General features: G+C 40.4%; 1 protein-coding gene across 18 annotated transcripts in view; it reads left to right on the top strand.

Annotated features, from left to right (window-relative positions):
- Positions 1-27,247, top strand: part of fryl (furry homolog, like) — a 444,177-nt gene that overhangs the window by 200,215 nt on the left and 216,715 nt on the right. For all 18 annotated transcript variants that reach the window (XM_078217183.1, XM_078217182.1, XM_078217179.1 and 15 more), the window contains 4 exons: positions 1,134-1,230; positions 3,328-3,407; positions 15,357-15,437; positions 21,437-21,605. In XM_078217183.1, coding sequence (XP_078073309.1) covers positions 1,134-1,230; positions 3,328-3,407; positions 15,357-15,437; positions 21,437-21,605 — 427 coding nt within the window. The remainder of the gene's footprint in view (positions 1-1,133; positions 1,231-3,327; positions 3,408-15,356; positions 15,438-21,436; positions 21,606-27,247) is intronic.

The raw sequence follows: 27,247 nt of genomic DNA, 5'->3' as shown, positions 1-27,247 counted from the left end.
AAGTAAGAGCCAGGAAGGGAATTTGAGTGGATATCAGTTTAGTGAAAATAGAATCAAGATGGGTCTCCTGGATTAGATGTGTTTGGAGAGGGCATTAGGTAAGACACACAAGGAATTATTTGAATTAAACCCGATGGCAGAGAGGGGAACCTGAAAAAAGGTTTATCCCAAGGGGCTTGAAGGGAGAAAAGTGGCAAAGGTTAAACAATTGGTCTCAATCTGAGTGACAAAGAAATCCATTAGTCCTCACACTTGTTGGTGAAGTTGGAGGAAATGGGCAAGAGGGGTTCAAGAAGATAATTTGCAGTGGGGAAAAGAAGGTGTGCATTATGTTTGCATTCAAGGAGAATCCTGGAATAGTGAGCATTTTTGACATACAGAGGATCCAATAGTGCTTTATATGGCCCAGCTAAAACTGGTGATGAATGGCTGAACCAGATGTCCTTTGTATCTGTCCCTTGGTCTTGAGAAAGTAGAATTGAAGGTTATGCTGCTGGAATGGCCAAGATGATAAAAAAATAATGGTTTTAGAACAATATAGCACAGGAACAGGCCCTTTGGCCTCAAAGTTGGAGGTGAAGATGTGATTGAGCACATCAGCAGCCACAGAAATGTGCTGAATGTAGAATCAAAAGCTAAGCAGTTGGGGTTTTGAAAGTACAGTTGTAAGTGAATTGGGTTAGAGTTTCCTTCAAAGGATGGGCACAGAGGGAAGCAGGATTTGAGAGGGAATCGTAGGATGGTTACAACCGAGAAGGAGGCTGTTTGGCCCATCAAGCCCGTGCCAACTCTCAACAAGAGCAACTTAATAAGTCCTACTCATTAGAAGATTCCCTGGAGCCTTGCATTTTTTTCCCCTTCAGAAATGGAATGTCAGCACTTGCCACTTACCTTGGAATCTGCTTGCCAAGGTGTCAAAGTGTTTTCCTGGAAATCCCCTCGGCAATTCATTCTAACGAGAGTCCACTTTGCAATAATTATTAAAATTAAATAATTGGAATTGATTAGTCAGTCCATGTACAGAAACATGAAACACACCAAGTGCAAGTACTTTCAATATCTGTAAAGCAGAATTGTGAAAAATCAGCAATTGTTGATTTGATATTTCACTAATTTGTTTTTCTCTTTTTTAGGGATGAACAACATCGTGATAGAGATTATCTGCTTGAGAGAAGAGACTTAGCTATAGATTTCATTTTCTGTTTAGTTTTAATAGAAGTTTTAAAACAGGTAAGCTAGTTTTGTTTAGCCAATGCAGCTGGCATTTTTAATAGGTTGTGTTTACACCTCTGGCTTCACCTCCACCCCAGAAGGCCATTTAGACTAAAGACATGCCCATGTAAACTGTGGAATAAGTAACTTACTTAATGTGCCACTGGATATGGTAAAGAAGGATGCGTGTGATTAAATAAGTGACTTGTTAAGATTAACCATGGATAATAGCATAATTGTGGATGAACCATGTTTCTAAAAACTTCCATGGATTCAGAAGTGCTCTATTTCATGACTCCTTGGTGACTCCACGCTAAATCACCCACCAGTCTTTGGCTATCCTGGTCCGAAACTCTGGATTTGTTTCCTAAACCTCTTTGCCTCTCCACCTCCCTTCCTCCTTTGAAGACCCTTCATAAAACCCTGACTAAACTTTTGGTCAACCCTCTTAATATTTTCCACTTGGTATCAATTTTTCTCTGAATCATTTTGGGTTGTTTTTCTGTGATGAAGATATTATGCAAATATAAGTTGTTTCTTCCATACCAGTAGTGTTCATCATAAAAGTTGCATCCCCCCTTGCTTTTTATTTCAGCAAAATTAGGCACCAACATTAAGGAATGATTATGGATATTTTAATTATTCATCATTTTTTAAATTAATGGCCAAAATTTTGGGAGGAAAAATAAATAATCAAAATGATAACTGACCTAAGCAACTTAATGTGAACTTTTTGCCACATTGCCAAAATGTTTACATTTGTGGGAATAAGATTTCATCTTTTCCAATCATGTGTTTTTCTGTATATTGCCATCTTTCATTTATTTCCAAGATGTGTGTATAATGCATACTTAATATTAAATGAAACAGTAGTGCAATAATTTTACAGACAGAATCCTGCGGCGAGTAATTCACATCCTGCTTCCCAAAAACACATCAACTAGGTACAAGTCAGAAATGTGATGGAATACTCTCCACTTGCCTGGATGAGTGAAACTTCAACAACACTGAGGAAGCTTTCCACCATCCCGAACAAACATTCACTCCCTCCTTCACTGACATGTAGTGGCAGCAGTGCGTACCATCTACAAGGTGCATTACAGGAACTCACCAGTCTTCTTAAAGAGCGCCTTCCAAACCCACAACCCCTACCATCTAGAAAGACCAGGGCAGTGGATGCACGGGAAGACCACCACCAAGATGCCCTCCAAACCATTCACTAACCTTTACTTGGGAATATAAATTGCAATTCCTTCACTGTTGTTGTGTTCAAATCCTGAAACTCTCTCTTTAACAGCACTGTGGGTGTACCTGCACCGCATGGATTGTAGCGGTTCAAGAAGGCAGCTCAGCACCACTTTCTTGAGGGCAATTTGGCATCATCAATAATGCTGATCCTCTAACAATACCTACATTTATTTTATTCATTCGTGGGACATGGGTGTCGCTGGTTGGCCAGCATTTATTGCCCATCACTAGTTGCCCTTGGCTGGGCCATTTCTGAGGGCAGCTGAGAATCAACCATATTGCTATGGCTCTGGAGTCACATTTAGGCCAACTCTGGTAAGGATGGCAGATTTCCTTCCCTAAAGGACATTATGAACCAGATGGGTTTTTCTGACAATCAACAATGATTTCAAGGTCATTAGTAGATTCTTTCTTCTAGATTGTTTTTTTATTGAATTGAAATTCCACCATCTGCCATGGCAGGATTCAAACCCGGGTCCCCAGAACATTAGCTGAGTTTCCAGATTAATAGTCTACTGATAATACCACAGGTCCATCACCTTCTTTCTTCACATACCGTTAACAAAAAAAAAGTGCCTTTTACTTTAATCTACAACTGAAATAGAAAGGTATAAAATGCTGATGCTCAGAAGAGGTGGGGTGGAATTATACTGTTAAATTTTGTTAAGGAAATGTGAGGGATTGGGGTGGAATAAGTTTTGTTTTGCAAAGTCTTAAACTCATTGAAGCTTAGCAGTTATGATTTGTAAGGAGATGGAGAAAGTACATTTTCACTAGTCTGTGTAGCAGAGAAACATGCTGCCTGGATTACCTACAGTTTAGAAACATACATTCCATAACAATGCTGATGTGTTGATTGTTTTACAGATTCCTCTTCATCCAGTGCCAGATGCTTTAGTACATGAAGTTCTGAACTTGGCTTTTAAGCACTTTAAACACAGGGAAGGGTAAGTTGGCTTTTTGCCTTCACAGTAAGTATTTTATGTACAAGTCTGTGGCTGCTTGCTGAAATGTAGTGCTTTGCCAATATTCTATGTCAAACTCTCATTACCCACGCAAGTTCAATTAATCTTTAACTGACGCGTAGAATTCTGTAGTGAACAGTGTTCCCTTAGTTAATAACCGTTCAATTACAATGCCATTTACTGGTTAACAAAATGTTTCAAGGCCCTTCTCAGAGGGATAAATCAGGGAACAAATACTGAGTTATGAAAGGAGATTGGGAGGAGTCGCTAAAAATTTGGTGCAATAGATAGACTAAAATAAGGTTTTAAAAAGTGGGGAGAGAGGTGGAGAGACAGAGGTTTCAATAGTTCTGGAGTGTATGACCAAAATAGCTGAGGCTCTGTGACCAGTAGTAAGGAAAATTACTAGAAAAGTTGGAGCTGACAGACCAACAGTTGTGACTGATTTGGGGCTTAACAACATTTCAGAGATGGGGTGAGCAGGTCTCTGAAGGGATTTGTGGACAAAGGCGTTATAAACTTAATTAAGAACACAAAATGCTGGGAAAAATAAATCAGCAGGTCAGGCAGCATCTGTGGAGAGAAATGGAGTTAAAGCTTCAGGTCGATGATCTTTCATCAGAAAATCACTGTCCATATCTGATCTCAAATGAAATCTGACTTGCCTATTGGTTCTGATTGAAAGGTCATTGACCTGAAAAGTCAACTTTGTTTCTATGCACAGATTCTGCCAAACCTGTTGTATTTTTCGAGCATTTTTTGTTCTTATTTCAGATTTCTTGCATTTGCAGTACTTTGCTGTTGAAGAAGAAAAATGCACCTCTAAAAGAAGTAATCAGTGAATCACTAGAGCAGTACTGAAATGTACTCCTGTTCTCCTTGCTGACCAATAAATAGCAGGTGGAATTGATGTTTGAATAATGAGAGGAAGGAGGCATGATTAATCAGACAAGTCAGCATGGATTTACAAAAAGGAAATCATGCTTGACGAATCTATTGGAATTTTTGGAGGATGTAATTAGTAGGGTTGGAGGAGGACCAGTGGATGCGGTTTATTTAGACTTTCAGAAGGCTTTCGACAAGGTCTCACATTGAATCATAGAATCCTACAGTGCAGAAGGAGGCCATTCGGCCCATCAAGTCTGCACCGACCACAATCCCACATAATAGACTACTGTGTAAAGTTAAGGGATTGCAGGTAATGTCTTGAGATGGATAGGAAGCTGGGTTAGCAGATCGGAAGCAAAGAGTTGGCATAAATAGGTCTTTTACTGATTGGCAGGCAGTGACTAGTGGGGTACCGCAGAGATCTGAGCTAGGACCCCAGCTGTTCACATTATATATTAATGATTTGGAAGAAGGAATTAAATGTATTATCTCCAAATTTGCAGATGATACAAAGTTGGTGGGAGGGTGAGCTGTGAGGAGGATGCAAAGATGCTTCAGCGTGATTTGGACAGGTTGAGTGTGTGAGCATATGCATTACAGATGCAGTATGATGTGGATAACTGTGAGGTTATCTACTTTGATCACAATAATAGGAAGACAAATTATTACTTGAATAGGTGGATACTCAATGAGACCTTGGAGTCCTTGTGCATCAGTTGCTGAAAGTAGGTGCGCAGATACAGTGGGCAGTAAAGAAGGCAAATGGTCTGTTAGCTTTCATAGCGATATGACTTAAGTATAGGAATAGGGATGTTTTACTGCAATTGTATAGGGCATTGATAAAGCTGGAATCTGAAACAAAAACAGAAAATTCTCAAAAATCTCAGCAGATCTGGCAGCATTTGTAGAGGAAGAATAGAGCTAACATTTTGAGTCTGGCTGACCTCAACTCTATTTTCTCTCCATAGATGCTGCCAGACCTGCTGAGATTTTCCAGCATTTTCTGTTTTTGTTGTTGTTGAGCAAGAAACTACAGACTGGTTATCTTAACAGGTCATAGGGAAATTTCTGGAACCTATCATTAAGAATGTTATAGCGGGGCACTTGGAAAACCTCAATGCAATCAAGCAGAGTCAACATGATTTTGAGAAGGGGAAATTATGTTTGACTAATTTATTAGAGTTATTTGAGGAAGTAACAAGCAATATAATTAAAAGGAAAATCTGTGCATGTGATGTACTTAGATTTTCAGAAGGCATTTGACAAGATGCCATATTGAAGGTTACGGCACAAAATAGGAGTTCGTGGTGTAGAGGGTGACATATTAGCATGAATAGAAGATTGGCTAACGGAGGGGTAAATGGAAATTTTCAAGTACTTTCCATAACCCCACACATAACAGGAGGCGTAAATGGGTAATTTTCAGGTTGGCAAGATGTGACGAGTGGCGTGCAATAGGGATCAGTGCTGGGGCTTCAACTATTTACAATTTATGTCAATGAATTGAATGAAGGGGCAGAATATATTGTTGCTGAATTTCCTAATGACCTAAAGATAGATAGGAAAGTAATTGTGATGAGACATAGATAGGTTAAGTGAATGGGGAAAAAAAATTGCTAGATGGAATTTAACGTGGCAAAATGTGAACTTGTCCATTCTCGCAGGAAGAATAAAAAATCAACATATTATTTAAATGGAGAGAGATTTGCAGAACAAGTGGGACAGAGAGATCTGGGTGTTCTGGTATATCAATCACAGAAAGTTGGTATGCAGGAACAACAAGTGATTAGAAAAGCAAACGGGGTGTTGTTATTTAATACATGGGGAATAAAATATAAAAGTAGAGATGTTTTGCTATAGTTGTAAAAGGCATTGATGAGAATGCATCTAGAGTTCCATTGAATCCTTAGAATGCAGAAGGAGGCCATTCTGCCCATTGCACTGACGCTCCAAAAGGGCACCTTATCCAGGTCCTTCCCATAACTCCATGCTTTACCTTGGCTAATACTACACAACTTTGGACACCAAGGGATAATTTAGCATGGCCAATCCACCAAACCTGCACATCTTTGGACTGTGGGAGGAAACTGGAGCGCCTGGAGGAAATCCATGCTGACATGGGGAGAACGTGCAAACTCCACACAGGAATCAAACCCAGGTCCCTGGCGCTGTGAGGCAACAGTGCTAGTCACCATGCCACCCCGTGTTCAGTTTTGATCTCTCTATTTGAGCAGTTTGCAGTTCTTGTTAGAAGTAGTTTGCAAAAGGTTCACTCGACTGATACCTTGGTTGGGGGTTTATCTTACGAGGAAAGGTTGTACAAGCTGGACCTGTATCTATTGGAGTTTAGAAGAATGTAAGGTGATCTTATTGAAATGTATAAGATCTTAAAAGCACTTGACAGGCTGGATGCTGAAATTATGTTTCCCCTTGTGGAGAAGACTAGAACTAGGGGCACAGTTTAAAAACTAGGGGTCTCCTACTTAAGACTGAGATGAGAAGAAGGCCGAATGGCCTACTCCTAATTCATACGTTTGTATGAAATTGCATGCTGCAGGATCAGGGCTATGTCAGTTCATTGAGCCGAATGGCCTTTTTCTGTGTTGTAGCAATTATATGATTCTGTTCTATGTTGGAAATCTGAAATAAAAGCAAAAGTTCTGGAAAACCTCAGCATCTGGAGAGAAAAACAGTTAACATTTTAGATTGAGTGAGCTTTCATCAGAACTTCTGATGAAAGATCACTTTACCTGAGACATTCATTCAATTTTTCTTCTGACCTATTATTTGCACTGTGTGTACATATCATTTTACATGGAAGTGTTTTGTTGTTAATGATTGAGTAAAACTTTTCCCTTGGTTATTGACTCTTAACCTCCAAACACAAGAAAAGTGGAATTGTGAGGTTGCCAGACTAAAGGTTTTATCCTTGGTACCAAGCAGAGTATTTTGAAAGGCATACTTGAAATTGACAAATGATTACCGTAAGCCTGAACAGCTAGAAACAGTTTATTTTCTCATGCAGATTAAGGATCTGTTCTGCTACTGGTTAACCTGTGACAGGTCTGCATCAGGCAGGTTGTCCCGTGCTTGTTAGTTTTGTTTGTAATGTGATATAAACAGATTTAATTTGATGGGGGCTGATGGGAAACATTCAGATGTACAGCAGACTGGGCAGTGTGTGAAAGATGCTGTTCTTGTTACATTAGCACTTTAGGTGCAAATTTCATTCAGATATTTAACTGGGCTGCATATTTATATTTTGAAGTCTTTCAGTATTCTCAGTACACGTGAATCTGATTATAAATATGTAATTTCCACAGTCACTAAAGCTTATTTCTCTTATTTTCTCCTCTTCCTTTTCTGAGCATTGCATTTAAGCCCAAAATTGCCAATGTGTGCCCTTGTTAGCAGGAATTAGTCATTGGCAGTTAGGAATGACAATTCTGACTGAATTGTTTTGACCGCACCCCAGGATTGCATGGAATTTGAAAATTTTCTCCCCAGTGGAATATGACATGTTTCTATTATAAACAAATTTTCTGTGATGGTGACTATTTTCTTTGTTTTGCTGTCTATGATTGTGACTGGATACTGTGTTGTTTTCCAAATAAGAATCATACAGAACAGCTACAGAAACTCTCGGTGGGGTGGGGCGAACTACTTGAAGTATTTGTTCATGTCAGTGCCAATGATATGGGGAGGAATTGGATTCAGATTCTTAAGCAAAAGTTCCAAGTGTGAAGAGTTTGAAGAAACAGGATCTTGAAAGTATCAATCTCATGGTTACTAATTGTAACAATTTTCAGGATTTTATGCCAAGTATTCTGGATATAGTTGATCATTCCCAGAAGCAAACCACCTTCGCCTTTCATGCATGAAGAGCACCTTTCATTGTCGAGTATCTAATTCGATAATGGTATGACCCGGGCAGATTGGAAAGTACTCGTATCAAGATGACACAAAAACTTTAAACCATAAACTGTTTTACTTTGCATGTGAAAGGTGAATGGATTTTACACAACTTCCAAAATGTGAACAGTTACTTTATTACACTTGTTATTGGAACGATATTAAAATATGCCACCTTCTTCTCTTGAGCTATAGGCTCACTCTCCAGCTAAGCTATTTGAGAAAATTAGCTGGTTATTGCTTTTCTTTACCTTCCTGCTGAAACCCTCGTGCTCACTTTGCCTGAGAAACTGAGTTAGGCCCCTAAATTTGTGAGGTCCAAGGCTTGTCCTCCTGAGCTGCCATAGGTCAGTTCACCTGATTGAACTGTCTCCAGTTCTGATGTGTGAATTTGAGACCCCCAAATTTCTATATTAGCTCAGTGTAAATGGAATAAGAGGAAAAATAAGCTATTTTTGCACAATGCCAAACAATATTTGTGCATTGCACAGAACTAATCCAACCCTAGCTGCAAACCTTTTGTTTACTGATTGCCACCCAAATTCTTTTGCTGTTCAGCCCGGATTTAGCCCTGCTGTTTTGATGTGACAAAATGTAGAGTTCAACATTTTGGAAAAAGTATTCGGTTATATAGGTAAATTCCAGGTCATTGCACTAATAATGTCAATCCATAGTTAGTAGGGAGACAAGCTTATTGCTATATACATGCTGTAGGAAGGAAAGGTTCAAAGTATCGTCACAAGCTGAGAATCCTAGAACTCATCATCAGCACATGGACAGTAGCCACTCTAGAAGAAGGTTGACCGCCACCACCTTTTCAGGGACATCTTGGATGGGCAACAAACTCCAGCCTTTCTCGTGAAGCGTACATCTCAAAGAAAGAAAATAATACAAGAAAAACTCATTTAATCTGTACGCCTAACTCTGAGGCAGGAGTGGACTGTATTGAGACAATTGACCCGAATGGAGGGCTGGGACACATGTCATTAAGGGAAGGTTAACTGGAGCTGTCATGAAAGGTTTAAACTAATAAGGGAGAATATACTGCATGGAAGGGAGAGTAATATAGATAATAGAGAAGGTGAAATAGGGTAAGTTTGACAAAAAAAAATCAAAATGTGGAAAAAGAAAAAGGAACATTTGCAAAATCAAGAGAACTGGCCAAAACAGTTTACTCAATCATTAACGACAAAACACTTTCATGTAAAATGATATGTACATACAGTGCAAATAATAGGTCAAAGGAAAAATAGAATTAATTGCACAGAATGTAAGACAGAAAATGACGAACTTGGCTGATTGTTCAAAATAGAAAGTCATGATAGAAGAAATATGGTCGTAACTGTGTTCGAATAGGCAATTGAATACACTTAAGAATTTCAAAAATTATAAGGAAGAAAGAAAAGGAAGAGAGATAGGACTTTGGGCTGGATTTTAGGCAAAGGCAGGGCCACATCCACCCCCAGCTTAAAAGTCAGAGGCAAGCACTCTGGGCCAATTTTATGGCTGAAGAACCACTATTTGCATTGGAACAGGATTCTGGCCCTATGTGTGAACAAGTCTTTTGACCCCATGTGTGAGAAAGTGTGAGGAAGTACAGCCTCTGAGAACTGACCAAACTGATGCTAGTCCCAGCAGTGCAATTGGAAAAGGTGGCATGCAGTCCACCACAGCGAGGAACCATGGACGCCTCTACACTGGGATAAGAAAACGGAAGAATATTTGCTACGTTCAACCCCTTTTCAATTAATATGTTGCTACTTCAACAAAGAAGCATTGTTTAATCTGATTTTGGCTAATGTGGTGGAGTAGTTTTGTTCCTGAAATAATGGAGAACAACAGGAAGCATGCAGTGACCACAATATAGTTAGGTTCAGTATAAACCTACTTAAGAGAATACAAATTGAGGGCAAGAGTACTTTACTAACAACAATGCAGTTACAACAAGATGAAAAGAATAGATTAAATGAATGGAAGATTAAAAATAATACCATAGATCAGCAACGGAAAGTGCTTGAATAGTAGATGGAAAAGATATGAATCAATTATTTTTCAGGAAGCAAAAAAAGGGTGTACTAAAAGCTACAGCTCCATTGATAATTAGGGAAATTAAATTAGATTATGTCAAAGATGAATTTAATAAAGTCATTTGATACTTGGATGACTGATTAAAAAGATGAAGGAATCTTTCGATAGGGCATGTTTATTGCAAGAGGGTAATTAGGGTTGTTAATGGCTGCTCGGAAATTGAGAAGTTTGTAGTGGAGTGAGGGAGTGGCAGAATTTTTTTTACATGCACTGGATTTCATGGAAAACATGATGTGGAGATGCCGGCGTTGGACTGGGGTAAACACAGTAAGAAGTTTAACAACACCAGGTTAAAGTCCAACAGGTTTATTTGGTAGCAAAAGCCACACAAGCTTTCGGAGCTCCAAGCCCCTTCTTCAGGTGAGAAGGGGCTTGGAGCTCCGAAAGCTTGTGTGGCTTTTGCTACCAAATAAACCTGTTGGACTTTAACCTGGTGTTGTTAAACTTCTTTCATGGAAAAGGCAGTTATTTAAATTATTGTACTATCAGATATGGGTGTAGGTTATTGGCGAAACTGATTTGATCATGGCGGATTGATGTTTGACAGACAGATTGTGGATTCCGAGGAAGCTTGGAAAGAAACAACTGAGGCTGTGACCAGAATTTTTAAAAATTCAGCAAAAAGTCAAACTGTACTGGTGGCAAAGAAAAAGGAGACCAGGTTAAACTAAGAAATTGTAAGCTAAGTGTTAGTTTAGTTGTTGGTAAACTCCTAGAGGTTATACAGCACGATGAAATGACTAAGCACTTGGAGAAACATAGGCCATTTAGGAGGAGGCCATATAGTTTTTTCAGCATGTTCCACTACTCAGTGAGATCATAGTTGATCTATGACCTGACTTCATACATTTGCCCTTTCCCCACGTCCCTTAATACTTTTGGTTAACAAAAGTTTATCATGTTCAGATTTAAGATTAACAATTGACCTCGCAATTGACCATTAGCAAAAGAGTTCCAAACTTCTATCACCCTTTATGATTTCACTCCTCAAGGTCTGGCTTTAATTTTTAGGCTAGGCCCTTTAGTCCTAGAATCCCTGACCATTGGAAATAGTTTCTCTCAATCTACCCTATCTATTCCTCTTAATATCTTAAAAGCTTTGATCAAAACATTCCTTAATCTTTTAAATTCCAAGGATTACAACCCTAATGTTTGTAAAGTCATCTCGCCCAAGTATCACTCACGTAAATTGACATTGCGCTCCCTCCAGTGCCATTATATCCATCTTAAGGTGTTGTATCCAGAACTATCTGCAGTACTCTGAAGTGTGGTCTAAGTAAGGTTTTGTACTGTTAAAACATGATTTACAGACCCTTGTGTTATAGTCCTCTTGATATAAAGGCTAATGTTTGATTAGTCTTTTAGATTATTTTCTGTACTTGCTTATGACATTGTAATCTGTTCTATACCTGGACTCCAAAGTGTCTTTGGATCCCCTCTGTTTCCAGCTTTTCATTATTTCAAAAATACATCAGTGGTGGAGGGAGTGAAAGTTTAGGTTGGGAATGGGATGCCAATCAAGCACACTGCTTTGGTTTGAATGATGTTGAATTTCTCCAGTGTTGCTGGAGCTGAACTCATCCAGTGAAGAGTATTCCACCATGCTCCTGACTCATGTCCTTGCAGATGGTGGACAGGCTTTGGGGAAACAGAAGGTTAATCACTTGCCTCAGAATTCCCCATCTCAGACCTGTTCTTGAAGCCATATTTATATAGCTGATCCAGTTGATAAAGGGATTTCAGCGATGTTAATTGCATTGAATGTCAAGGGGAGATGGTTAGATTTTTTCTTATTTGAGATGGTCATTGCCTGACACTTGTGTAGTGTGAATGTTACTTTCCTCTGACCAACTAAAGCCTGAATGTAGCCCAGATCTTGTGTATTGGCTCGGACTGCTTCAGTATCTGAGGAGTCACAGACGGTACTGTGCAATCATCAGTGAACACCCTCACTTCTATTCTTCTGATGGAGGGAAGATTGTTGACAAAGCAGCTGAAGATAGATGTATCTTGGACAGTACCCTGAGGAACTCTTGCAGTGATGTCCTGGGATTGAGTTGATTCGCCTCCAGCAGCCACAACCATCTTCCTTTTTGCTAGATATGGCCAAAAACAGTAGAGAACTTTCCCCCTGGCTTCATAGACATCAATTTTGCCAGAGCTCCTTGATGCCACACTCTGTCAATTGCTACCTTGATGCCAAGGCAGTCACAGTCACCTCATCTCACCTCTTGAGTTCAGTACTTTTGTCCTTTATTGGACCAAGGCTATTATGAGGTCAAGAGCTAATTAGCCCTGGAAGAACCCAAACTGAGCATTAGTAGGCTGGTTAGTGCTGCTTGATAGCATTGTTGTCGACACCTTACATCACTTTGCTGATGACCAACAGGAGGCTGATGAGGTGGTATTGGTCAAATTGGACTTGTCCTGCTTCTTGAGGACAGGATATAACCTGGGAATTTTCCACATTGTCAGGGATGTATTATGTTGTAGCTGTACACTACTATTGCCAGGGCTAGCAGCTTATGCAATATCCAGTGCTTTCACCCATTTCTTGACATCATGTGGAGTGCATTGAATTGGCTAAAGATTGGCAGCAGTGATGCGATGGACCTCAGAAGGAGGTAGAGGTAAAAGGAGGTATGTCAAAATAGAAAGATGTGTTTTCTATTCGAGTTGCTGTCATTCTCTATACTTTGATTTGATTTACTATTGTCACATGTATTAACATACAGTGAAAAGTATTGTTTCTTGCGTGCTATACAGCCAAAACATACCGTTCATAGAGAAGGAAATGAAAGAGTGCAGAATGTAGTGTTACAGTCATAGCTGGGGTGTAGAGAAAGATCAACTTAATGCAAGGTAGGTCCATTCAAAAGTCTGACAGCAACAGGGAAGAAGCTGTTCTTGAGTTGGTTGGTACATGACCTCAGACTTTTGTATCTTTTTCCCGAAGGAAGAAGGTGGAAGAGAGAATGTCCAGGGTGCGTGGGGTCCTTGATTATGCTGGCTGCTTTGCCGAGGCAGTGGGAAGTGCAGACAGAGTCAATGGATGGGACGCTGGTTTGCGTGATGGATTGGGCTACTTTCACGATCTTGCGGTCTTGGGCAGAATAGGAGCCATACCAAGCTGTGATACAACCAGATAGAATGCTTTCTAGTGCATCTGTAAAAGTTGGTGAGAGTCATAGCAGACACGCCAAATTTCCTTAGCCTTCTGAGAAAGTAGAGGCGTTGGTGGGATTTCTTAACTATAATGTCAGCATGGGGGGACCAGGACAGGTTGTTGGTGATCTTGACACCTAAAACCTTGAAGCTCTCGACCCTTTCTACTTCGTCCCCATTGATGTAGACAGGGGCATGTTCTCCTCTCTGCTTCCTGAAGCCGATGACAATCTCCTTCGTTTTGTGGACATTGAGGGAGAGATTACTGTTGCTGCACCAGTTCACCAGATTCTCTATTTCATTCCTGTACTCTGTCTCGTCATTGTTTGAGATCCGACCCACTATGATGGTGTCATCAACAAACTTGAAAATCGAATTGGAGGGGAATTTGGCCACACAGTCATAGGTGTATAAGGAGTATAGTAAGGGGCTGAGAACATAGCCTTGTGGGGCACCAGTATTGAGGATGATCATGGAGGAGGTGTTGTTGCCTATCCTTACTGATTGTGGTCTGTGAGTTAGGAAGTTCAGCATCCAGTTGCAGAGGGGGGTGCCGAGGCCCAGGCCACGGAGTTTGGAGATGAGTTTCGTGGGAACAATAGTGTTGAAGGCTGAGCTGTAGTCAATAAATAGGAGTCTGACATCGGTGTCCTTGTTATCTAGGTGTTCTACATAAACAGTGTAGACTTGGAAATTAAAGAAATTTATTAAAAATTTGTTGATTTCATCCAATTCGGCTGAAGGGCAAATTACAATTTAAGATTGATAGACTGCAGATGAGTATTTAGACTAGCAGATTAGGATAAATAGATGACAGATGCAATCCATTGAAAGAAGATGAAGTATTGGATTTAGAACAAAAGTAAACATTAAATGGTGAGAAATGTTACCAAATATGATCAATAGCAATTGTGAAGAAACTTGAAAAATTATGGCATTTTCCTGTCAGCTGTAATAAGTTAAATGGTGTTAGATTGTCTTCATTGGTGAATAGAACAGTGAGAAGGCGTTAGAAAATTAGGAAATGAATTGCAGGACAAGTTAGCATATTGTAGCCTGAGGCGGTTTAGGGATGCATGTTGTATATTCTTGGATTTATCTATTGTATCCAATGGATTTTAAAAGCTTTGCTACAAGGAATGAAATGTGGCTGCATGGAACATTCCATACCAAAACATTTTCAACTTAATGATGTTTTGGCAAGAGGAGACAACTAAGAATGATTTGAAAACGAGCACTGTTGCCAAAATTGTTTGGAAGACTTAGATTTGAGGATTGTGGACACTGCAATCTCAGACTTGTCCAACTATATAGTTAAAAAAGCAAAATAACAAAAATTATGAATGTGATGCAAATGTAGTCTGTAACTGTGCCAAGCTCATGACCGCTACAATGCTGTAATGTTTTGAAGACTTTTCTGTGATTCACAGAGAACAATGCATTTATTGTTAAAAAATAAAAACAAGTAGATTTTCTTCACTACTGAGTAATGATTTTTTGTTTTGCCTTTCAACAAAAAAAATGCCTTTCAAATTTGGACTTGCGATTTATTTTTGCTGAATTAAATTTCTGGATAAAACCACATACAACTTGGGATATTATATTTTAAAGGAACTTGAGGAAATTGAATTGCATGTTATTTAGCTGCAACTCTTAATTTGTTGAGTGCAACACTTAAATGACACATGTTCAATTGAAATAGTGTGTTCCTGTCTGATACAAAAGCACTGTATTGTATCTTTTGCTTTGTTTTATAGGATTCTAATTTGGATTAATTTTGACTTTGATCTTGTTTAAATTTGGTCCAGCTGGGCATTTTTTAATAATCTATTCTGATCATACATTTTTATTTCATCGGCCTTCTCTTTACTTTTGCAGGTATTCAGGACCCAACACTGGGAATATGCACATTATTGCAGATTTGTATGCAGAGGTGATTGGAGTTCTTGCACAATCTAAGTAAGGAGATATATTTGTAATCTTCTTTGCATTTTTTAGGCATTGTCCAGATATTAATCTCTCAATATGTTCAGGACAACTCCCACAATGGAACCATAGAATCATTACAATGCAGAAAGAGGCCATTTGGCCTGTCGTGTCTGTGCCAGTTTTCTGCAGCCTCATTCTCCTGGCATTACCATGTAATTACCCCATTACCATGTAGCCATCTGTGGGGTTTTTTCTATTCAGGTATTTTCCAATTCCCTATTGAAAGCCACAGTTGAATCTGCCTCAATCACACTTTCAGATCCTAACCACTTGCTACATATAAAAGGCTTTATCTCATGTTGCCTTTGGTTCTATTGCCATTCACTTTAAATTGTTGCCCTTTAATTCTTGACTCTTTCCACCAATGGGAACAGTTTCTCTCTATCTACTGTATCCAGACCCTTTATGATTTTTAACAGTTCGATCAAGTCTCCTCTCAACCTTCTCTGAGGAGAACAACCCAGCTTCTCCAATCTATCCAGGAAAAGTCCTGTATCCGTGGAACTTTCTTATGAATCTTTTTTGCCTATTCTAAAATCAACATGCTTCCTAAATTGTGGGACCCAGAACTGGACACTGTACTCTTTCCTAATGTGGCAGGGCCAGTGTTTTATAAAGGTTCATCATAACCTCCTTGTTTTTGTATTCTGTGCTAAAATGTATAGGATCTGGTGTACCTTATTAACTACTTTTTCTAGAATTTTGACCTAGCGAAGGAATAATGATAAAAATTCCAAGTCAGGATGGTGTGTGGCTTGGAGGGGAACTTAGAATTGGTGGTGTTCTGCGTCTGCTGTCCTTTTTCATCTCGGTGGTAGAGAATGCAGTTTTGGAAGATGCTGTCCAAAGATACTTGATGAGTTGCTGCAGTGCATCTTGTATACAGTACACACTGCTGACACTGTGCATCAATGGTAGTAAGAATAAACATTTAATGTGGTGAATGGGGTGCCAGATCAAGCAGACTGCCTTGTCCTGCCGAGATTTTTCCAGGCAAGTATGATTGTCCATGGTGGACAGGCTCTGGAGAATTGGGAGATGAGTTACTCACCTGTTTTTGTAGTCACAGTATTTATATGATTGCTGCAGTTAAGTTTCTGATCAATGGTAACCCCCCCACAATGTTGATGTTTTAATTTGCTATCTTAGTTGACAATGCAAGTCAGGAGTACTGTCTGTCGTAACTCTTTGTACAAGTAGACCTGTAATGGTCCACAGAACTCACCTTCATGTGAGTTCACAGAATCTTTACAGTGCAGAAAGCCATCCAACTCATTGAATCAGCACTGACTCTCTGAAGGAGCATTCTACCTTGTCCAACTTCCCTGTCCTATCCTCGTAACCTTGCACTTTCTATCTTTCCAGATAACAATCCAATTCCCTTTTGAATACCTCGATCAAACTTGCCTCCACCACCCTCTCAGGAAGTTAATTTCAGACTCCAAACATCCTCTGGGTGAAAGAAAAAACTCTTCACATCACTTTTATTCCTTTGGCCAATTATTTTGAAAATATACCCTCTAGTTCTTGATGCTCTCCTGAGTGGGAACAGTTACTCATTATTTCCCCTATCCATACCCCTAAGGATCCTGAATACCTCCAACGTCTCAGCCTTCTTTTCTCCAAGGAAAACAGCTCTAACCTCTCCAATTTATCTTCATAGCAACAGTTTGTTATCCCTGGAATCATTCTTGTGAATCTCCTCAGTATTCTCTCCAATGTCTTCTCATCCTTCTTCAAATATGACATCCACACCTGGACATAGCATTCCAGATGAAGCCTAACAAGTGTCTTAGAGAAGTTCAACGTGACCTCCCTACTCTTGTACTTAATGCCCCTATTAATAAAGCCTAAGATACTTTCTGCTTTATTAACTGCTCTCTCAACATGCCTTGCCATCTTCAATGACTTATGTACATACACACAGAGGTCCCTCTGTTCCTGCACCTCCGTTAGAATTTCTCCCTTTTCTTTACACTGGCTCTCATTTTGTTACTGCCAGAATTAATCACCTCTCACTTCCTGAATTGAACTTCACCTGCCACTTGTCTGGCCAATCCACAAATATATCTATGTCCTTTTGAAGTTCAAGACTATCCTTGTCAGTTGACAACATTTCCAGTCTTCGTTTTGTCAGCAAGTTTTGAAATCATGCCCTCAACACCACAGTCTGGGTCATTACTTGATATCAGGAAGAGCAAGGATCCCAACACTGACCCTTGGGGAAACCATTGTAAACCTTTTTCCAAACTGAAAAACAACCATTCATCATTAGAAGGGCAAAAAGGGGTCACGAAATGTCCTTGGCAGACAGGATTAAGGAGAATCCCAAGGCATTTTATTCATACGTTAGGAACAAAAGGGTTGTCAGGGAAAAAATCGGACCTCTCAGGGACAAAAGTGGGGAATTATGCTTGGAGCCCAAAGAAGTAGGGGAGATCCTAAATGAATACTTTGCGTCGGTATTCACAAAGGAGAGGGATGTGTTGACTGGGAGTGTCTCGGAGGGGAGTGTTGAACCGTTGGAGAAAATCTCCATTACAAGGGAGGAAGTATTAGGTTTGTTAGAGAACATAAAGACTGACAAATCCCCAGGGCCCGATGGAATCTATCCAAGGCTGCTCAGGGAGACGAGAGATGAAATCGCTGGGCCTCTGACGCAAATCTTTGTCTCGTCACTGGACACAGGTGAGGTCCCAGAGGATTGGAGGATAGCTAATGTGGTCCCGTTATTTAAGAAGGGTAGGAAGGATAACCCGGGTAATTATAGGCCGGTGAGCTTGACGTCCGTGGTGGGGAAGTTGTTGGAGAAGATTCTTAGAGATAGGATGTATGCGCATTTAGAAAGGAATAAACTCATTAATGATAGTCAGCATGGTTTTGTGAGAGGGAGGTCATGCCTCACTAACCTGGTGGAGTTTTTTGAAGAAGTGACTAGAATGGTTGACGAGGGAAGGGCCGTGGATGTCGTCTATATGGACTTTAGTGAAGCGTTTGACAAAGTCCCTCATGGTAGACTGGTGAAAAAGGTTGGATCTCATGGGATAAAGGGGGAGGTGGCTAGATGGGTGGAGAACTGGCTTGGTCACAGAAGACAGAGGGTGGTAGTGGAAGGGTGTTTTTCCGGCTGGAGGCCTGTGACTAGTGGTGTTCCGCAGGGCTCTGTATTGGGACCTCTGCTGTTTGTGATTTATATAAACGATCTGGAAGAAGGTGTAACTGGGGTGATCAGTAAGTTTGCGGACGACACAAAATTGGCAGGACTTGCAGATAGTGAGGAGCATTGTCAGAAGCTACAGAAGGATATAGATAGGCTGGAAATTTGGGCAAAGAAATGGCAGATGGAGTTCAATCCTGATAAATGCGAAGTGATGCATTTTGGTAGAAATAATGTAGGGAGGAGCTATACGATAAATGGCAGAACCATAAAGGGTGTAGATACGCAGAGGGACCTGGGTGTGCAAGTCCACAGATCCTTGAAGGTGACATCACAGGTGGAGAAGATGGTGAAGAAGGCATATGGCATGCTTGCCTTTATAGGACGGGGCATAGAGTATAAAAGTTGGGGTCTGATGTTGCAGATGTATAGAACGTTGGTTCGGCCGCACTTGGAATACTGCGTCCAGTTCTGGTCGCCACACTACCAGAAGGACGTGGAGGCTTTGGAGAGAGTACAGAGGAGGTTTACCAGGATGTTGCCTGGTATGGAGGGGCTTAGGTATGAGGAGAGATTGGGTCAACTGGGATTGTTCTCCCTGGAAAGACGGAGGATGAGGGGTGACCTAATAGAGGTGTATAAAATTATGAAAGGCATAGATAGGGTGAACGGTGGGAGCTTTTCCCCAGGTCGGTGGCGACATTCACAAGGGGTCATAGGTTCAAGGTGAAGGGGGGGAGGTTTAACACAGATATCAGAAGGACATATTTTACACAGAGGGTGGTGGGGGCCTGGAATGCGCTGCCAGGCAAGGTGGTGGAGGCGGACACACTGGGAACGTTTAAGACTTATCTAGATAGCCATATGAACGGAGTGGGAATGGAGGGATACAAAAGAATGGTCTAATTTGGACCAGGGAGCGGCACGGGCTTGGAGGGCCGAAGGGCCTGTTCCTGTGCTGTTTTGTTCTTTGTTCTTTGTTATTACACTCCTGTTTCCTGTTACTCAGCCAATTTCTTACCTTAGTGCCTACTTTCCCTTTTATTCCATGAGCTAGAATTTTACTTAAGTCTGTTGTGTAGCAGTCCAAAGATGTGCGAGCTTGGTGAATTGGCTGTGCTAAATTGCCCCTTAGTGTCAGGGGATTAGAAGGATAAATATATGGGGTTACGGGGATAGGCCTGGGTGGGATTGTGGTCGGTGCAGACTCGATGGGCCGAATGGCCTCCTTCTGCACTGTAGGAATTCTATGATTCTAACTCAGATGCATTCTCGTTCCATCGATGTTTGTTTTCCCCAAAATAATTATCCCTTCTCTGTATTGTTCCTTGTCCTTTTTAATGTAACAATAATATTGTAGTTCCATTTGTCAACCTGTGCCTGTAGTTCACCAGCCTTATTAATCACACTGTGCATTCACATACATGCACATTAATTCTGATTTAGGCATTTTTATGTTCTTTCCCCCCTACTCTGAAGCCATCTTATGACTTACTTATGCCTTCTCTAATGCTACCAAACTATCAAATCAAAGTATTCTGTATACTTTGATGTATCCTCCTGATCAGGACGGCATGGTGGCACAGTGGTTAGCACTACTACCTCACGGTGCCAGGGATCCAGGTTCGATTCCCGGCTTGGGTGACTGTGTGGAGTGTGCACATTCTCCCCGTGTCTGCATGGGTTTCCTCTGGGTGCTCCAGTTTCCTCCCACACTCCAGAGCTGTGCGGGTTAGGTTGATTGGCCATGCTAAATTGTCCCTTAATGTCCGGAAGACTAGCTAGGGGAAATGCACTGGGTTATGGGGATAGGACCTAGGTGGGATTGTGGTTGGTGCAGACTTGATGGGCTGAGTGGCCTCCTTCTGCACTGTAGGATTCTATGATTATCAGCTAATACTTCTGTACTTCCCACTGCCAGTTTTTCTCATCTGCACTCTGAATTTCCCCTTTGGTTCCAACCCCCCTGCCATCTAGTTTAAACAGCAACCCTCCCTGCGGGCATGTTATTCCCAGACCGGTCTTTCTTGTACAGGTCCCACCTGCCCCAGAACCAGTCCCAATGTCTCAGAAATCTAAAGCCCTTCCTCCTACTCCATTCCTCCAGGTTTGTGTTGAACTGCTCAATGTTCTTTCTTATTTCTGAGATTACTGCTTTTGAAGTCCTACATTTTAATTGACTTCCTAACTCCCTAAAATTTGCTTTGACAAACTCATTACTTTTCTTACCCAATATGGACCAACAACCTCTAACCATCTACCCTCCCCCAAAAGAATGTGTAGAGTTGTATAAAATGATGTAAGAAGACCTAATGAGCTGGTTGTTTGTAGCCATTCAAATGGAAAATGAGGATGCAAGAAAAACAAAACATGTTGTTAATAGATTACCTTTTTACTAAATTAGTTTCATGTTTTCGTGAGCTGTAATGAAATTTTGTGTACCAAATTGAGATGAATACTGCCTCCACAAAAATGTATGTATTTGCTATCATTTAGCTCAGCCTTTTCTTTTGAGGTTTGAATCAGTGTGCTTTTCCTGCTTTGGGTTTTATGAGGTAGTTGTGGAGTGGTCAAGAAGTTGCATCTAAGTGTGTTTGTAGAGCACAGGAAACAAATAAGTGATTGAGAAAACCTTTATTTGAAATATGGCCAAAATAAATGCCGAGATTGTTTGATTTTAAGTATCTTGAGAATACTGTCCATGTTTCATTACTTGAGTATGGAGAGAGAAGAAAAGTAATTAACTTCTTTGCAGACTTTGATACTTGAATTCTAAAGATCTGCAGTGCATGAATTCTTCAATTTTTTTTAGATTTCAGGCAGTAAGAAAAAAGTTTATGACTGAACTGAAGGAACTACGTCAGAAAGAGCAGAGCCCTCATGTAGTGCAAAGCATCATCAGTCTAATCATGGGAATGAAGTTCTTCCGGGTCAAAATGTATCCTGTGGAGGATTTTGAAGCTTCATTTCAGTTTATGCAGGTAAAGTGGACGTTTTATTTTATCAATCACTTGTATATAAACCTTTAATTGACTTGGAAAATTTACTATTTCCTCCTGTCACAAAGTTCAAAAGTTCTGGTTGTTACCAAGTCTCATCATTTGAGAAGAAATAATATATATTTCTTTAAAGTTAGCCTTTCAAATGAAGCAAAAGTAGTGTAGTTGCACAGCTAGTTGCTATAACATATGATGCAATGTACCGTACCATGGCAAATTGAGAAATGACTATGGAAGATTTTTACCGTTCTTGGACACATGGAGGAGGAATAAAGTAAAACAGTGGATTTGCCCTTCAGTGTGGGAAACAAAGTTGATGGATCATTGACCTTTGATCTCAACTTATCTTCCTGCTTTCAACTTGAGAATAGCATTGACAGGAGCTAGAAGGAGTTAGCCTGCCAAGTTTTGGCCAGAAACATTGTGTAGTGCAGGAGTATTAAAGCAAATTTAACATGAAAGTGAGCTAAATGAAAAGAGAAGTTGGATAATACATGAAAAATTATGGGAAACAAAAGTACATTTTCTTACATTATAGGTGCTGTATAGGTACTAACTATTTTAAGAAAATAATGGCAAGGCTCTCAGCACTCATTTGTTACCAAGGTGTAAATCAGACAACAATTTCCAGCGACCACATGTGCATAGTTTATAGCAACTTCCTGATTTTTGTTTTTGGGTTGCTCTGTTCTCCTAAAAGCTCAGCAGCAACAATGTCTCATTAAGAGACTTGGTTGCCAAATACATGGAAAAACATGCAGTTGTGCTACTTAGGTACCTACTAAACTCACCAGAAAAAGTTTAGGTTTGTCAATTTTAATTTAGGTAGATTTATAACAATGTGGTAATTCGTTAATTACTGCCAAACAACATGTGTCACTAAAAATTAACTAGTGTTAACTAATTTACAAATATGAAAGTTTAATCAATGGATTTTAATCATTGCCGATTTAAAAGTAAAAGATGATCATTTTCTTTACCTTTTCTTTCTATTGCTTGTACCTCTCTCCTAATCCCAGCTTTCTTCCATCGCTTTATTTTTCTTTCTGTGCATGATTTGACGTTAAATTAGCTAACTTTAACTTGTGCATCCTAGTTTAGACTCTGTGCATCTAATTAACCATTTCTTTAGTCTGTTTAGTGAAGAAGATACACAGTTGTTTGCCTTGTTCACCAGGTTTCAGTTCCCTCTAGAGGTTGCGATGCTGAAATAGATTGCTTACCACCATAAATTGCAGTGCAAAATCGCACAGAAAGTCTGTGTGTGTAGAGTTGCAAGTTCAATGAGTCGTTCACCATTGATCACAAAATTCAATCTTTTATTTTCAGGTTTCATAGATATTCTGTCGCTTGTCTGGTGCCATCAGCATTTTTGTGTAGTTAATAATGTTGCACCTTTTTAGTTTATAATAGACAGAATTTTCTTCTGAAGACTATGAACTATAGTAGTGAAGAGAACAATTATTAATCATTACAATGTGCTATTTTTTAATTTTTATTGCAGTCAAGTGAAATAAGGCCTTTGGCAAAAGGATTTGTCTTGCTTTTCAGAAGCAACAAAAATAAAACCAGCCAAAATATCACAGGCACCTTCATTTGCAAAGTGGGCAATATATCAAAAATAATTTATCAATTAAAATTTTGTTGGATGCCAAATGGTCACCTCTTGCCCTGTAATTACTTTGATTCTATGCATTGAGAAATATAGTAAGAAGTCTCACAACACCAGGTTAGAGTCCAACAGGTTTATTTGGTAGCAAATACCATAAGCTTTCGGAGCGCTGCTCCTTCGTCAGATGGAGTGGAACTGTGCTCTCAAACAGTGCACAGAGAAATCAAGTTACAGAATACTAATTAGAATGCGAATCCCTACAGCCAGCCAGGTCTTAAAGGTACAGACAATGTGGGTGGAGGGAGCATTAAACACAGGTTAAAGAGATGTGTATTGTCTCCAGACAGAACAGCTAGTGAGATTCTGCAAGTCCAGGGGGCAAGCTGTGGGGGTTACTGATAATGTGACATAAATCCAACATCCCGGTTTAGGCCGTCCTCATGTGATAGCCAAGTTCCGCACACATGAGGACAGCCTAAACCGGGATGTTGGATTTATGTCACATTATCAGTAACCCCCACAGCTTGCCCCCTGGACTTGCAGAATCTTACTAGCTGTTCTGTCTGGAGACAATACACATCTCTTTAACCTGTGTTTAATGCTCCCTCCACCCACATTGTCTGTACCTTTAAGACCTGGCTGGCTGTAGGGATTCACATTCTAATTAGTATTCTGTAACTTGATTTCTCTGTGCACTGTTTGAGAGCACATTTCCACTCCATCTGACGAAGGAGCAGCGCTCTGAAAGCTTATGGTATTTGCTACCAAATAAACCTGTTGGACTTCAACCTGGTGTTGTGAGACTTCTTACTGTGTTCACCCCAGTCCAACGCCGGCATCTCCACATCTTGAGAAATATAGACATAGTATTAAAAAGGGAAATCAAGCACGCAGCATTTAATACTGGAGAAAGTTTAGTGACCAAATTATTAATCATTACAGTGTGCTATTTTTTATAGCCACACAGTATATGTAGAAATCACCTTTTTTAATCCAAAGTATCATAGAACCCTTACAGTGTAGAAGGAGGTCATTTTCGAAGTAAATCATGCTGAATTTTCATTACCTGAGTACCATTTGGAATATTACCCTACATAATTGTATAAAACATTGAATTACATATAGTGGAATCTTGTTACATGATCACCATTTTTAGTTACCAATTTTTAAATTATGGAGGAAAATATTACTATGAACCCGGCTGATGTTATCTGCAAGGGTGTCTCAACCTGGAACACTGGTTTGTGGTGATGTATAATTTTGTTTACAGGAATGGTGTGAGGAGTCACATGCAAGGTCCAGCGAGAACAGTAACCAGCCCAATCATAGTGTAACACTTATTAAAGACTCTGTATTACAATAAAGAAAAGACACATATACACAAATAGGACTATAATGATCTAAGACAGTCACGTATAGGAACTACTAAACACACCCACACAGTATATGTAAAAATCACCTTTTTTAATCTAAAGTATTATAGAACCCTTACAGTGCAAAAGGAGGCCATTTGGCCCATCGAGCTTGTACCCAGGCCTTATCCCTGTACCCCATGTATTTACCCTGCTAATCCTGACACGAAGGGCTGATTTAGCATGGCGAATCCACCTAACTTGCACATCGTTGGACTGTGGATGGAAACCGGAGCACCCGGAGGAAACCCACGCAGACACTGGGAGAACATGCCAGTCACACAGTCACCCGAGGCTGGAATTGAACCCGGGTCCCCAGCGCTGTGAGGCAGCAGTGCTAACCACTGTGCCACCATGTCGCCCATATGTATATTTATGAGATCTGAACTCTTTCAGGACTTCCCTCTTCCCAAACAAAATCCAATTAAATAGACCTATCAGTAAAGGCCAGCTTATTGTGGCCACTGCATGAGATTGGGCAGTTATTCTTGGAAACGTCACTTCTTGTTCAGTAAAGACATGGTTTTAACTGCCTCCATGAAGGTTTCAGCACTCATGCTTCTGGTCTGCTAGCCAGAACTTGGCTTACAGGCTGCTCGATGTAAATTGCCTCCCTGCTTCCACGAAAGGTTGGTAATTATACTTGGTACGTCCGAATCTCCAAGAATGGTGTCAATGGCCTAAGCATTAATTGTTCTAACACAGGTTCCAGCAGGGAGCTTCATTTAGTCAGCCTAAAAACAGTGTCTGCAAGAACAAAAGGTATCTTGACTGCAATGAAACAGTAAGTAGTCTCACAACACCAGGTTAAAGTCCAACAGGTTCCTGTGCCTAACGCTGGCAACTCCACATCATGGCAATGAAACATCTTAACATTCCAGTTATGGGAATGCACCTTCTTTGTCCCACATCGACAAGGAGTAGTGGGAGGCATGTCACATTACCTCTCCAAGCTGCCCTGTAAAATTGCCCAGTGGAACTGAACTCCGGTAGTTATGGTTTTGATGTCCAGGAAAGCAAAACTCAAGATAACAGCCCGTGCTGTCTATCGTCAAGCAGGTGGCAGCAGAAAGAAGTGGCTCTCATCAAAACTGCCAACTGCTGGAACGTTGGGCCTCATGCCTCCTAGACTAACTCGCTCTCTGCTGCCTTCTCCCATCGTGGAAGTATCACTCTGGAGAGACGGATCACCCTACAATCAGTCAACCTCCCCTCGAAACGTTTTGTTAATTTCTGATTCTGAATTCTAGGCACATGTAAAACCCTGCTTGGTATTTTATTGTCATACCCTGAACTCTGTTCCTTTTCCCTTTTTGGGTAGATTTTGTAAAACCCCTCTCGCATGTGTTTGTGTGTAAAACAAATAAACCAGCCCTTTTTATTTTGTTACCTCAAGTTTGCTGTATATATTGTTCTTAGAGAATTGGAACACTCCACATTTAAGGGTTGGAGAAAATACGCCACCATTTATAAAGGGGGAAATCAGAATTTTAACACCATTCTGTTCACGGACGGGTAATGAGCGGGGAAATCAGGGCAGTTTAAATTGACCCCCTTTCCCTATCTGAAGAATAGACTTGACAAGCATGCGTTTAACATTGAAAAATACGCCCATATATTTTCAAGTCAGGATGGTGAGTGGGTTGGACAGGAACTTCCAGGTGGTGATGCTCCCAGGTATTTGCCATTCTCACTCTTCTGGATGCTGGTGATCACGGGTTTGGAAGTTGCTGCCTCAGGAACCTTGGCGAGTTCCTGCAGTACATCTTGTAGATGTACATGGCTGCCACTGTTCATCATTGGTAGAGGAATTTAATATTTGTGGAAGGGGTAGTAATCAAGCAGGCTGCTTTGATCTGGATGGTGCTGAACAGGTGATAGCTGACGTGCCCAAAGCTATGGTTTTCAGCATCTTGGATGCAAAATGTGGGTTCTGGCAAATCCTTCTCGATGAAGAATCCTCTAAGCTTACTACATGAACATCTGGTTCAGTAATGTCCATTAGAGAAGGAAATCTACTGTCCTTACCTGGGTCTGGCCTACATGTGACTCCAGAGCCACATCAATGTGGTTAACACTCAACTGCCCACTGGCAACTAAGGATGGGCAACAAATACAGGCCAGCCAGCGACGCCCATGTCCCATGAATGAATAAAATAAATGTCACTGGTAGGCAGTTACCATTTTTTAAAATTTGATTTATTTGTTATTGTCACATGTATTAGTAAACAGTGAAAAGTATTGTTTCTTGCGTGCTATACAGACAAAGCATATCATTCATAGAGGAGAAAAGGAGATGGTGCAGAATGTAGTCTTACAGTCATAGTTAGAGTGCAGAGAAAGATCAATTTAATATGAGGTAGTTCCATTCAGAAGTCGGATGGCAGCAGGGAAGAAACTGTTGTTGAGTTGGTTGGTATGTGACCTCAGACTTTTTTATCTTTTTCCCAATGAAAGAAGGTGGAAGAGAGCATGTCCGGGTTTGTGGGGTCCTTGATTATGCTGGCTGCTTTTCTGAGGCAGCAGGAAGTGTAGACAGAGTCAATGGATGGGAGGCTGGTTTGCGTGATGGACTCGGCTTCGTTCATGACCCTTTGTAA

The sequence above is a fragment of the Mustelus asterias genome, chromosome 1, assembly GCF_964213995.1.
Source record: "Mustelus asterias chromosome 1, sMusAst1.hap1.1, whole genome shotgun sequence".
Lineage (NCBI taxonomy): Eukaryota > Metazoa > Chordata > Chondrichthyes > Carcharhiniformes > Triakidae > Mustelus > Mustelus asterias.
This window is presented reverse-complemented; position numbering and strand designations above follow the sequence as displayed.